At 43.1% G+C, this 13,238-nt stretch overlaps 2 protein-coding genes across 4 annotated transcripts in view; one reads left to right on the plus strand and one right to left on the minus strand.

Annotated features, from left to right (window-relative positions):
* PDIK1L (PDLIM1 interacting kinase 1 like) lies at positions 1 to 12,468 on the minus strand. 3 transcript variants are annotated; one of them, XM_059690722.1, is made up of 3 exons: positions 12,335 to 12,468; positions 9,224 to 9,525; positions 1 to 3,674 (listed from the first exon to the last, which is right to left on the minus strand). In XM_059690722.1, the coding sequence occupies exons 2-3, from the start codon at positions 9,506 to 9,508 to the stop codon at positions 2,934 to 2,936; spliced, it is 1,026 nt and encodes a 341-aa protein (XP_059546705.1). In that variant the 5' UTR covers positions 9,509 to 9,525; positions 12,335 to 12,468; the 3' UTR covers positions 1 to 2,933. The 3 variants fall into 3 exon arrangements, with proteins under 3 accessions (XP_059546705.1, XP_059546704.1, XP_059546706.1); XM_059690721.1 differs by lacking the exon at positions 12,335 to 12,468 and adding an exon at positions 11,842 to 11,981; XM_059690723.1 differs by lacking the exon at positions 12,335 to 12,468 and adding an exon at positions 11,363 to 11,639.
* Positions 11,346 to 13,238, plus strand: part of LOC132229789 (collagen alpha-2(I) chain-like) — a 24,295-nt gene continuing 22,402 nt past the window's right edge. The window contains exons 1-2 of the mRNA XM_059686244.1: positions 11,346 to 11,523; positions 11,639 to 12,920. Of these exons, the coding sequence (XP_059542227.1) occupies positions 11,346 to 11,523; positions 11,639 to 12,920 (1,460 nt within the window). The remainder of the gene's footprint in view (positions 11,524 to 11,638; positions 12,921 to 13,238) is intronic.

A 13,238-nucleotide genomic window follows, 5' to 3' on the forward strand; every position in this document is an offset into this window, starting at 1 on the left:
TTTTGTTGAAACTCACTTTATTTAAAAAAAAAAAAAGTCATGAACAATAAATTACAATCATTTCCCCCCCTTTTATAAATTCTTCATAAAATATATTTGACAATTTTAAAAGAAAATTTCAAAAGTTGCTTTCATTTTTGAAGTGCTGATGACTTATTTTTTGACCATTTTGTCATGCTGGTGAATTATTTTGTAGCTGCTACAATAGTTTGATAAACATTTTACAGTTAAAAACAACAACAAAGAGGAAAAAACAGACCAGCAGAAAAACTATTCAGTGTGCTATTTATCTGACACTTAACACTTACTTCATCATAATGACAAAGTTTCCCTTAGCACCAAAAAATCTACAGGAACCCCATCTTTCTAAGTGACAACTAGTGCAAAATAACATTCTAGGAACTAACTGTACAACTCCATATTTTAACTGGTCACAGCTGCCTACAAGCTTATTTTAAATATTTGGTCTTTTTTCAATTAAGACAGATTTCATAAAACACTATAAAATCATGGCAAGAGACTCTATGAAGAATAATTGTTTATTGAGTACCTATTATGGGCAAGGCACTGTGCACAAATCCTTTCTTTCATTTTTCCTATAGCAAATATCCAAGAATTTTCAAGTATTGCTAATCTCTTGTATTTCTTACTCCAGGCTGGAAAAGACCTATGGCTATACACCATTTTAAAATTGTCATTTTATCAACTGATCTTTAGTGCTGAGCACACAGTAGGTACTTAATAAATACCTCCTGATTGAAAGAATAATGACAAAGAATTTACTGTCATTTTGCTTGGTATCTAAGGCTATTTTAGGATACAAAGACTTGAGAAAATTCCAGAAGAAACTTCCTGACCACCTCACACCCTTACCACCAATGAAAGAAAAGAATTTTACCTCACAGGTTAAATCTTTCGAAATAAATTATAATCATTAACTTTTTAAATGAAGCAGGACCAAAAACTTTGTACTTAGGAAAGGATGGCTCCAAGCACATAGATATTTGAAGAGCTTACCATCACCTGAATTGTCATGAATCTCTGTCATGTTATTGACAGACATTACAATGCTGCTCTTTACTTCCAGTAACTCAATCCCCTTGGCCAGATCTGTGTTATACTAATTTGATGATCTAGACTCGAGGGTCAATTATCATGAGGTGCCAATGTATTGTTCCACCTCTTATCGTCAAAGCGATGTTAAAATGATTTTTTGTCTTCATTTTAAAAGACTTTATTTCAATAAAACCTTTTAGTCCAAGTTTTAAACTTCTGGATCAAGTAACACACATAGTTCAGAAAGTTTATACACTCTAATTTCTTTGTGCTTTTTTACCTTTTATAGTCCCCTGAACAAATTTTAAATAAGAAAAAAAATTGATAGCAATATTCCAAAAGTTGTGTAAGTTCGAAAGGAACATCTGAAGAGATTATGCAAACTATCAATTATTTCAATATTCTAACTTTTAAAAATACTTTTGACCAAAGGTTCTAGTGCTTTATAAACATCAACCTAGATACGGTCTTAAGGTCTCTAACCTTGAAGGCTAATGTTCTGTTTTAGGAAAATTTTCTTTCCTTAGATATTAACTATCTGCTTTTACAGAAAAACTGGAGACAACCATGTAGAGTTAAAATCAAATTGACTTCAAGAGGAATAATGGTCTACTGGTTTTTGACATAGACCATACCAATGATTGTATAAAATCTATAACTTTTCTACTTGAAAGATATAGTTGATGTCACAATATATTATCCATTTGCCAAACTATATAGGTATCATCTCCGTTAGAAAAAGGTGATCAACATTTAATACAACTATATTACTACCATTACTGTGTCAAATTAGAAGAGAAAACAGCATTAGTACAAAATGAAAGGAATTCCAGTGATGAAACAAGAGACGATTCAAGGTAGGTAATGTGAGGATAGAGCTCATTTGGTTTCTTCAATTTTATGCTGAGGCTTAGACAAATTCTTGAAATAAAAAAAGTAATATATCAAGTACTATAGTACATATATATAGCAATGATTTCAGAAATAGAAGAATCCTGTGTTCAGATTGCAGATGCTCAAGTGCAAACATGTCCCAATGCAGTGGTTTGATTAATTGAATGCTTGGTTACCTAACGAAGGTATGACTGAATCAATATCCTTGCCAACCTGCTACCACACAACTGCATGGCTAGTTCTACTCCTGCAGTTATAGGGCACTGGAGAGCTCAAACATATTCGGCAGCTTTGATCACTTAGTTTCATTTATGTTTAATCAGATTTTAGGCCCTCCAAAATGATGCCTTTAAAAAAACTGTATAATTATAAAAATAAAGAACTTAGTATGATTTCATTAGAGGGAGGGATAGGGTAGGAAGATGAAGATTCTTTTATTTTTCATCACTGATTTCACCAGCAAATCTCAAAAACCCAAACCTACATCAAATAATTTAAACAGAAGTGGCATTTTCTTCATATGGAATGCAAAATGCACACATTCACATACTTACATATACATAAATATATACATATATGCTTCCTTTACAAAGCTTCAAAGGTTGCATTACCAGCACGCAAACCTCTTCTTCCATGGAAATTGCTAATACTGACAAGGAATGTCTAAAATACTTAGAGACATATTTCCAGAAAACTGGATTCTCTTTTCTTCTTGGCTCTTAAGAGAATTTTCCTGCCAAACTTCTACCAATGATCATTAAAAAAAAAAAAATTTACACCCACATTGGTAATACATTTAAAACATACGACAAAGTGGCCAGCTCAGACTTAAGAAAAATGAGGAAAAAAACATCCCACAATAAATTCTAAACCCTTAGAAGGTGAGGTTCAGCTTTTTATATTCTTTTTCAGCCACATTATGTTGCATTACTGTGAAAACAGAAGCAGCATATCATCCAAGATATTTGCAAATAATGTATGTGTCACGTTTCCCAGCTGCTATCTTTAAATGCAATTTGTACTAATCTGAGTTCTAGTTCAAAAGCATCTGGACGATCCTGAGGGTTTGCAGCCAGCATTTCCTTAATCAGCTGTTTCATTCGCCCATTCATAGACTTTTTCTTCACAGGAATAAGAAGTTCCATTTTGGGATTTTCCAGAAGTGCCTCCCCAACAGGCACAATCTCAGTTCCTTGTTTCACATAACTCCCCAAGAGTTCCTTCTTTGTCTCTGTGTCTATGAATGTGATCCTTTCCAGCATCGCCCAGATGATAATTCCCAGAGCAAAGATGTCAGCCTTTGCTGTGTAATGTCCCTCCCATACTTCAGGAGCCATGTAGAAATCTGTTCCACAGGCTGTGGAAAGGAAACACTTGTTTACACTGACAGGTTCTTCTGGGTTCTGCCCAGAGGCTGAACACACTTTACTTAGACCAAAATCAGCCACTTTCAGTGTGGGTTCCAAGTCACTGGTATCCAACCTGCTTTGAGAAATCAAGATGTTATCAGGTTTAAGATCTCGATGGATGATCTGGTTTTTATGCAAGAAAGCCAGGGCACTGCTCAGCTGAAGCATGAAGCTGGTGTTAGTTTTACGATTGGGTTTCCTGGACAACAGATACTCATTCATATCTCCTCCATCACAAAAATCCATTACAAACCACAAGTAATAGGCGCTTCTGGGATCAAAGGCAATTTCTCCTTTTAATGAAGTCTCTACGAGCTATAAGAAGGAAAAGAAAACAGTTTATAATCATCTGCATAGTTTATATAATTCAGCTATAAAAAGAGTAACCGGTTAAGTTAGTCTCCAATTTTATGTGGATATTCTGTAAATATTTTATTTGGTCAGTGTTTTCATATGTGCATGTTATTTTAAACTTCAGTACTTGAAACTGTCACTTTGTCCCTAATGAGTACACACCAAATCTTCAAGTCAAGAGCTAAAAACTTATTTACAAATAGCTTTATTTTAAAAAGTGTCTAACTGCATGTGTCAATGGAGTTGAACTCTACCCACTTAGCTAATAGCTTCATGAAAAGATTGATGTTTAGCAGTTAGATCCTGGGAGATTGCCAGCTGGCATATAAACATCAATTAGGAAATGATATTAAATGAAACTGCCTGAAATACTCTTCTTCCTCATTGCACACAGACTATCAACATCATCTAAAAAATCGAAAAAAAAAATGATCAAGGAACAACTTGTTATTACAGAAATAAAGGGCTCCTGTAGTCACTGATGAAAAAAGACTGACATTATTCTATACACTTCTACAACCAGAATGCAAATGTTGGCTCTTTGTATCACAGGATGGTTTCTAAAAATCCAATTTATAAAAATTATATTTGCATTTTGATATAAAAATTCAAATTGGAGTTTGTATATTTCTTTGATACAAGCTGAAAATTTGGAATAAATCACTGTTTCATTTGTTATTATCTAATTATAATTCTCCTATTATCTGAAATTCAAGAGTATTAATTATTTTACTGAACATGAACTACCATTTTAAAATACAGGTATATAGCCCTGGCTGGCGTGGCTCAGTGGTTGAGCATCGACCTATGAACCATGAGGTCCTGGGTTTGATTCCCAGTCAGGGCACATGGCCGGGTTGTGGGCTGGATCCCCAGTGTGGGGCATGCAGAAGGCAGCCAATCCATGATACTCTCTCATCATTGATGTTTCTATCTCCTTCTCCCTCTCCCTTCCTCTCTGAAATTAATAAAAAAATATTTAAAAAATAAATAAAATACAGGCATATAGTGCTTTGAAAACATATATCCTATGGTGTCCTCTTTAGAACCATGGGTTTAAAAGAAACTCAGTAGGGAAGCCGAAGCGTTGTTGAAGAGTGAGTAAACTGCTAACTTCACATTCAAATCTACAGGTACTTCCTCTTATCACTTTGGCGGGCAGAAGCAAAGAACAATTCTCCGTGCCATTTCCCCCCATGGCAAACAACAGTAATTGCAAAGGTCTGCTAATGTCCTTTTGGCCTGTATTTTCTTTGTTGCAAGTGTTTGCCAGTGAAGACAGAAAATGAAAGACTATACCATAGTTATTTACCAGGTGCACTATTACTAAATATGCTGAGAGTAAAGACCAATACCATCACTCTTACTTCACTCTCTTTTTCTGCCTTTACTCTCAAAAGCAAACTTCCTAAACAGTTTAAGTAATGCGAAGTCCCAGCATTCAAAGAATGGTTTAGAGCAGTGGTTCTCAACCTTCCTAATGCCTCGACCGTTTAATACAGTTCCTCATGTTGTGGTGACCCCCCCAATTTCATTGTTACAAATTGAACATAATTAAAGCATAGTGATTAATCACAAAAACAATATGTAATTACATATGTGTTTTCCGATGGTCTTAGGCGACCCCTGTGAAAGGGTCGTTTGACCCCCCAAAGGGGTCGCGACCCATAGGTTGAGAACCGCTGGTTTAGAGTAAGGCCAGATAGTAAATACATATTTTAGGCTTACAAGCCACATAAGCTCTCTCTGTTCCATGTTGTCCTTTCATTTTTTTTTAAATTCTTAAAAAATGTAAAAACTATTTTTAACATTTAGGCCATACAAAAACTGGTCTAGGGCTATAGTTTGAGAGCTATAAAAACTGATTGAGAGCTATAACAATACAGAGCCCAATTTGCTTATTTTTATGTGTAGAGGATGTTAGTCATTGGCTCTCTTGCCTAAAATCCTTCAATAGCTTTCCTGTTCTCTTAGGACATAGTCTAGTAGGCTCTTTAATAAGGGCTAAGGGCTCCTGTGTGCTCTGACCCCTGCTGAGCTTTCTAGCCTCATCTAAAATAACTCATCCTCCCCTAACTGGTTTGCTCAGTGGTTAGAGTGTTGGCCTGCAGGCTCAAGGGTCCCAGGTTCGATTCTGGTCAAGGGCATGTACCTTGGTTACGGGCACATCCCCAGTTGGGGGTTTGCAGGAGGCAGCTGATCGATGTTTCTCTCTCACGGACGTTTCTAACTCTCTATCCCTCTCCCTTCCTCTCTGTAAAAAAATCAATAAAATATTTAAAAAAATAAAATAAAATAACTCATCCTAGCCCAGTTGGTGTGACTCAGTGGTTGAGCGTTGATCCAGGAACCAATATTCCTGGTCAGGCTGGGTTGCGGGCTCGATTTCCAATGTAGGGCATGCAGGGGGCAGCCGATCAATGCTTCTCTCTCATCATTGATGTTTCTATCTCTCTCTTCCTCTCCCTTCCTCTCTGAAATCAACAGAAATATATTTTAAAAAAATAACTCTTTCTTTACACTAAAGTCTTACTATCTTCTTTCAGTTCTTAGAATGTGTCATACTTTTTGCTCCAATAGATTTGTATGCGTAGTTCTTTCTGCCTAGGAAGTTTTCTTACTCACCTGGCTAATGCCTCTTCACCCTACAAGTTTAGTTAAAGCAGTTAGTACTTACTGAACCCCAGGATGTCAGTTTCCCTATTATATGTTCCTATGCCATCCTGTACTTCTCACTCATGACACTTATCACAAGTAGGCAGAGTGGCCACTAAGTTCTTATGCATGAGATTGTGTCCTCTGTTAGTTACTTGTTTTACATTTTCTTCTAGGTGAGGTGTTTAGATATCAGGAACTGATTTTTTATTTTTTAAATCCTCACCCAAAGATATTTTTCCTTTCTTTTTTTCTTTTTTAAAATATATTTTATTGATTTTTTTACAGAGAGGAAGGGAGAGGGATAGAGAGTTAGAAACATCGATGAGAGAGAAACATCGATGAGAGAGAAACATCGATCAGCCACCTTCTGCACACTCCCTACTGGGGATGTGCCCGCAACCAAGGTACATGCCCTTGACGGGAATCAAACCTGGGACCCTTGAGTCTGCAGGCCGACACTCTATCCACTGAGTCAAACCAGCTAGGGCCAAAGATTTTTTCATTGATCTTTAGAGAAAGAGAGGTAGGGGGAGGGAGGGAAAGAGAGAGAGAGGAACATTGATGGGAGAGACACACACCGACTATTTGCCTCCCACAGTCGCTCCAACCAACCAGGGCTGGTTATCGAACCTGCAACTGAGGTATGTGCCCTTGACTGGGACTCAAACCTGCAACCCTTCTGTCCTCTGGCGGATGCTCTAACCACTGAGCAACCGGCCAGGTCGGGAACTGATTTAATGATTCCAACAGACAACAAAGAAGCTATCTGGAAAAACAAGGAGAAAAAGAAAAGATTTGTATAGAGACTCTGTGGCCACTCTTTAGATTTAATTATCTTTACCAGATATAAATATTGGGTGTCTTTACTAGATATAAATTTAGATAAACTAAATGTGTTGATGAATATCTGGTTAACTAAACAAATCTATAGAAAAGACAATTTTAGTAGGGCTACCTAGCATTGAGTACTCCTATATGTTAAGAACTGTATCTGCATCACTTCTAATTTTGACAACTTCCATGGAAGGTAGAAATTATTATTCCTATTTTATATACAAGAGGTAGATGCTGGGAAAAGTTAAATTATTTATTCCAGGTTATACACCTGGCAAAAAGTGCCACAAGTAAAACACAAGTCTATCAAGCTTTAAAAGAGGAAGGAAAGAGATTACTAAACAAAAAGGTGTTTTAGATTTAAAAAAAAAAAATCATCACTGCCCTGGCCAGGGTGGCTCAGTTGGTTGGAACATTGTCCCATACACCAAAAGGTGGTGAGTTCAATTCTTGGTCAGGGCACATACCCAGGTTTTGAGTTCGATCCCCATCACCATGTTTCTCTCTCACATTGATCTCTCTCTCTCTCTCTCTCTCTCTCTCTCTCTCTCTGTCTCTCTCTCTGTCTCTCTCTCTCTCCCTCCATCCTTTCCTCTAAGATCAATTTTTTAAAAAAATCACTGAATGAAGTCTGGAAGTACTTATATCATAGAGCCTTGAAAGACCAGCTAATACCTAGTTACTATAAAGCTTGCTTGATCTGGACTCAAGGATACCATCAGCACTGCTATGTGTTTAAATGTCTTGGTCTCCAAAATTCAATGGAAGGTTCTATACACTTTTAAGAGCAAATTCGGTGGTAAGAATGTTTCTGATATTTTCTATGAGTATAACTTACAAAATAAGCACTTTGAGAAAAGTAAACAATAAATCAAATAGAGGCAAAATAGTTGTGTTTTATATTCAGCCTTAGAAAACTTCAGGGCATAGCATGGTAAACTGCAACGTATATTAGATTCTCAAGATTGATATTTGCTCACCATACAGTAGAACTAATTACACATACAGGTATTGTTTGCTTTCTTTGTTGTTTCTAATCCATAAGCCTTTGCTGTTTTAAAAACAGACTTTAGCCTAATGGTAAATTCTGAATTCAGATACAAATGGAAAATTGTTTCCCTTTCCAAGAATGACTGGACTTAAGACATTTTGTTCTGGCCTTTAACTAGCTATGTCTTAAGAATCTTTTCTCTTCCGTGAGTATAGAGCTACTAGAGATTTTGGTCGATGGCAGAAGCCAACCTAAAAAAAACACTAACGTTTTCTGTTTTCCCGTTAATGCTTTTCCCAGGTCTACAAAAGAATAACATGGAGGCAAAAGAATAATTTGGAGGTTAAGAGAGCACAATTTTTAGGTTCCAATTCTGCTAAACGCTAGCTATGTGACTTTGTATGTAACCTAAACCTCAGTTTCTTCATTTGTATGTAGATAATAATAGTACTTTTCTCATAGTATTGTTCTGAACAACTGCCTTTAAAGCACTTAGCACACAGCATGGAACTAAGTAGGAACCCAAATAAGTTAGCTTAGCACTGTTAATAACATTCAGGTGCTAAGCCACATACTTCATGAGAATTAAGTGGAACTGGTTAAAAAACTATGTAATTGTCTAAAACAGCAAAGGCTTATGTTCAAAACAGTGTCCTATGGGTGCTGCTACTGATTGTGGAGATTTTCTCTTTCTTTTGTCTTCAGTTTTTAAAAAATTGATTTCAAATAAGTAAACTTATTAGGGTCTAGTCTTGATCACTTCTCTAGCTCCTATATTGCCCCATTCCTATGCAGACTGGCAAATATCATGGCATAACAGGTGGCTTATATTATTTTTAGGTATTTGCATCACGGTTTAAATAACACCTTGTTTTAAAGCAAACATCTATTCAATTTTTGGCAGACCCCTATCTACGCCTCTATGAACACCTGCATTTAAAAGTAGTTCATCTGATTCTTTCATTCCTCTTTTTGCTTAACAATGCCACATTCAAATCATTTCTATTTCCCGTTCAACCACACATACCTGTAAATAAAGGGAAGAATTAGAGCCATGGGACATCTTTTGCACCATCCCATCTTTTTGTAGGATGCATTCCTCCAAGTGAATCACATTTGGATGTTGGCTCTTGATACTGCTTAGGGCCCAGAACTCACGCAGGGCTAGTTCAACATTCTCAGGAGCATGGCATCGAATTTTCTTCACTGCCACGCGTGCAGAGGTCTTTCTGATGACTGCTTCATACACAACACCGTAACTACCTCGGCCTACCTCCCGTATTAGATCGTACTTTGGCTGGCTACTCACCATCTTCAAGGTCAAGGCTTCTGGAAAAATCAACAAAATGCTTTATTGAAATTAAGCATGCCTACTGGCTTGTATTGCTTCTTATGTACGATTTAGGTATCATTTCTCTGTTTGCAATGCTTGAAAGGTATTTTCTATACCTTGGGCAAATCTAAACATTTTAATCATAACAGTAAAACAGCTAACATTAATGTAGTACTTACCATCTATTAGGAACTGTTTCAAGCAATTTTTAATACAGGTTGGGGCAAAAGTAGGTTTATAGTTGTGACTACGCACAAGTTTATTCCTTTTTTAATATATAATTTTATTGATTTTAGAGAGAGAGGGAAAGAGAGAGATAGAAACATCAATGATGAGAATCATTGATTGGCTGCCTCCTGCAAGTCCCCTACTGGGGATCTAGCCCACAACTGGAGCACACGCCCTTGACTGGAACCGAACCCGGGACCCTTCAGTCCAGGAGCTGGCGCTCTATCCACTGAGCCAAACAGGCCAGGGCAGAAGTTTATTCTTGTATTATTATTATTTATTAATTATTGTATTATTTTCTGTATGAACAACTGTAAACCTACTTTTGCCCTTCTTTGTATTCTGGATATCAGCCCTTTGAAACATAGATGTGTTAACGCACTGAATCCTCATAATAATGCTATGAAGTAGATACGACTATTGTCGTTTTATAGGTGAGAAAAGGGAAGCATGGAGAGTTTAAGCAACATGCCCAAAGTTGGCTAGTAACTGGTGGGCCTGCGATTTGAAACCAGGCCACCTGGCTCTGACATCCGCAGTTTTAACCACTGCACCATACTGCCTCTTACAAAAACCGCTCCAATAGTCACTGTTAAAAATAAACCAAAACATTCAGCATTCTTACTGATCACGAAAAAAAAAAATGCCAGCTTCTCTTTAGAGCTGACACACACACACACACACACATAAAAGGTCACAAAACAGCAAACACCCCTCACAGTGAGAAATGCACACACCTGGCTTACGCTTCGGGACTGAAAGTGAGCCAGAGCACATTTAGAAATGAAAACGTGTCCTTGTGTAAGTCAAAATGTATATGTTCCTATTTTAACTTTATGTTACTTCCTTATTTCCTGCAAACTAAATGAAAATAAAGTCTGTGGAGGAAAAAAACACACACAACACGTTCCTTACAGTGGTTCTCAACCTTCCTGATGCCGCGACCCTTTCATACCGTTCCTCATGTGGTGGTGACCCCCAACCATGAAATTATTTTCGTGGCTACTTCGTAACTGTCATGTTGCTACTGTTACGAGTCGTCATGTAAATGTCTGATATGCAGGGTGTTATTTTCATTGTTCGCGACCCACAGGTTGAGAACCGCGGCAAGTCAAGGAAGCTACTTAGAATATGATTCCCTTTCTGCTGTCGAACAATAGTTATTTAGCTCTAGGTCATTTCTGCCAACAAACACTGTCCTACACGTCAAGGGGCTCTCTTTGTTCGGGGGAACAAAAAGCCACCGGTCCTGAGGCTGACGGATTGGGAACAGCTACTTTAAGTCCACGGGACGATGGCATCGAGAAAACGAAAGCTTCCGAGATTGCTCCAGTCCCGCGTCCTCGGGTGGACGCCCACCCTGCAAAGCCCGGCGTGTGTCCCAGCGTCCGGTTTCCCGGCCCAGAGCGCTCTGCCCGGGCCGCACAGCAGACTTTCCCCTCGGCTTCCCACGGCCGCCCGGCGCTGCCCACCTCCCAACGGCCGCGTCTGTGGAACCGTCCCGTCTCCCCGGACGAAGGAGCACCTCAGGGCGGGGAGGGCGGGTGCGCACGAAACCCTCGCGCTCCGAGCAAAACACAGCCGGGCGATGCACCCCGTGCTCACCTGCGGGACTGAGGCGGGCACCCGGGCCCGCCCTGCTCACCCGGCGCCCGGACGCGGGCCGGCCCGGCCGTCCACCTGCTGGTGCCCGGGGAGGGCCGGTCCCGGGCAGAGGTGTAGCCGGACGCGGCAGCGGCGGGCCCAGCTCATTGGCCAAGTCTCAGGCCCACCCCCTCCCCAGGCGCGTCCGGACCAAACCCGGAGGGAATGCTCCCGAGGCCCCGCACCCGCAGGGGCCCGTCCTGCGGCGGCGCCAACCCCCGGGGGCTGGCGGCTGAGGCCGGGGGCCCGGGGCAGAGGCCACAGGCGTCAGAGGAGGCCGGGGGCCTGAGGTGTGCGGGCCGGAGGCCGGAGGGGCGCGAGGCCCTCCCCAGGAGGACTCCGCTGACAGGGCTGTGACAGGCCCCCCGGAGGGGCGGGCACCTGCGGGGCCCCGGGCTCTGCAGCAGGGCCTCTCCGCCGGGCTGGCGGGCCGGATTTACCTCAGGGCCGCCGCCGCCGCTTCTCCCTCTCACGGGCTCTGCAGGCCGCCATTATCGGGCAGCTCGCGCCTCCGCCGCCGCGGCCTCCCGTCAGAGGCCGGCGCGCGCCCCCGTGCTGCGCGGACTCACACCCCGACGCCGCGGGCCCCGCCCCCTCCGGCTTGCCGTAGCGCGAGCCGGACGCAGCGGGGTCCCCATTGGGCGCGCGCCCCGCGCTCCCGGCCACCTCCGCGCTCCCCGCTCCCCTTGCTTCCAGGAGCCGGGAGCCGGGAAGGTGTGCGCGCTCCGGCACGCACCACTCCGGTCCCTCCACGCAGGGGAGGCCGGGCCCGGGAGCGAGGAGGCCACCCCACGCTGGGGACTCGGTCGCGCTGCGGCCGCAGCGGGCGAGCACGGCCCGGGCCCCGGGCTGGTCCTCAGAAGCGGGTCTGGGCGCGGGGCGCACGCGCTCGGCGCGGCCACCCCTCTCCCTTTCGCCCCCCTGCCGACCTACCCAGCGGCGGGCAGGTGTGCGAGGGTCGCTGGGGTCGGACGCCCGGTGCATCTTCCTTGGCGCGGGCCGAGGGTGCGTGCGGGAAGCGGAGCGCCTCGGCGGGCCCGCGTGGAGGCGCGGCCCGAGCTGGGAGGCCTGGCGTCGGCCCCGCCGTGAGGGAGGCGGCCCCTTTTGTCAGAGTCTCCGAGCCATGTCTGCAGGCGGTGCAGTTGCCGAGGCGGCCGCGGCGCCGGGCTGGGTGCGCTCATCTGGGAAGACGCATCCCCTGCCCCGCCGGCGCGGTGGTATCTCCCTTAAAGCAGCCGGCGCCTCATTGTTCCGGGACCGCGGCCGCCGGGAGTCGGGGCGCCCGCACCTGGCCGCTGCCACCCGCGCGTGTCCTGCTTGACGGCCGCACCCGCGGGCTCGTGGAGAGTCCAGACCAAGCGGGCGCGGGGCGGGAGGCGGCGGGGCCGGGATTCGCGGAGAACGCAGCGGCGCCCTCGGGCCGGCGGTCAGCTCTCAGCGCGCGCTCGCCTGGCCAGCGCGGGGCTGTCAGTTCCTCGGGGACCAGAACCGTCCGTCCTTCAGTCAGTTACCCAGATGAGTGAGCGTCGCCGAAGCGTCCATTCCTTCTGCACCTATTGTGCACCTCCTGTTTGTCAGTAGGCGGTCGGTCCTCCTCCCAGTGCGGTGTGAGGCACGATGTGCAAAGGATCCGCAGCCGCCGCCGCCTTCAAGGATCAATCAATTACCCATTTTATTTTCTGTCCTCCATTTATCGACCTTCTCTAGAGCCCGGAACTGACTTTAGAGAAGGTCTAAATTATCTCCCCTAATCCTAACCAACCCCACAGGCTTTATTATTAACGCGATTTTTACAAAAACGAGGAGACAGGCCTCCGACTTATTTGATCTGAAGGTG

This window comes from Myotis daubentonii, chromosome 3, assembly GCF_963259705.1.
Source record: "Myotis daubentonii chromosome 3, mMyoDau2.1, whole genome shotgun sequence".
In the NCBI taxonomy this organism is placed as follows: Eukaryota; Metazoa; Chordata; class Mammalia; order Chiroptera; family Vespertilionidae; genus Myotis; species Myotis daubentonii.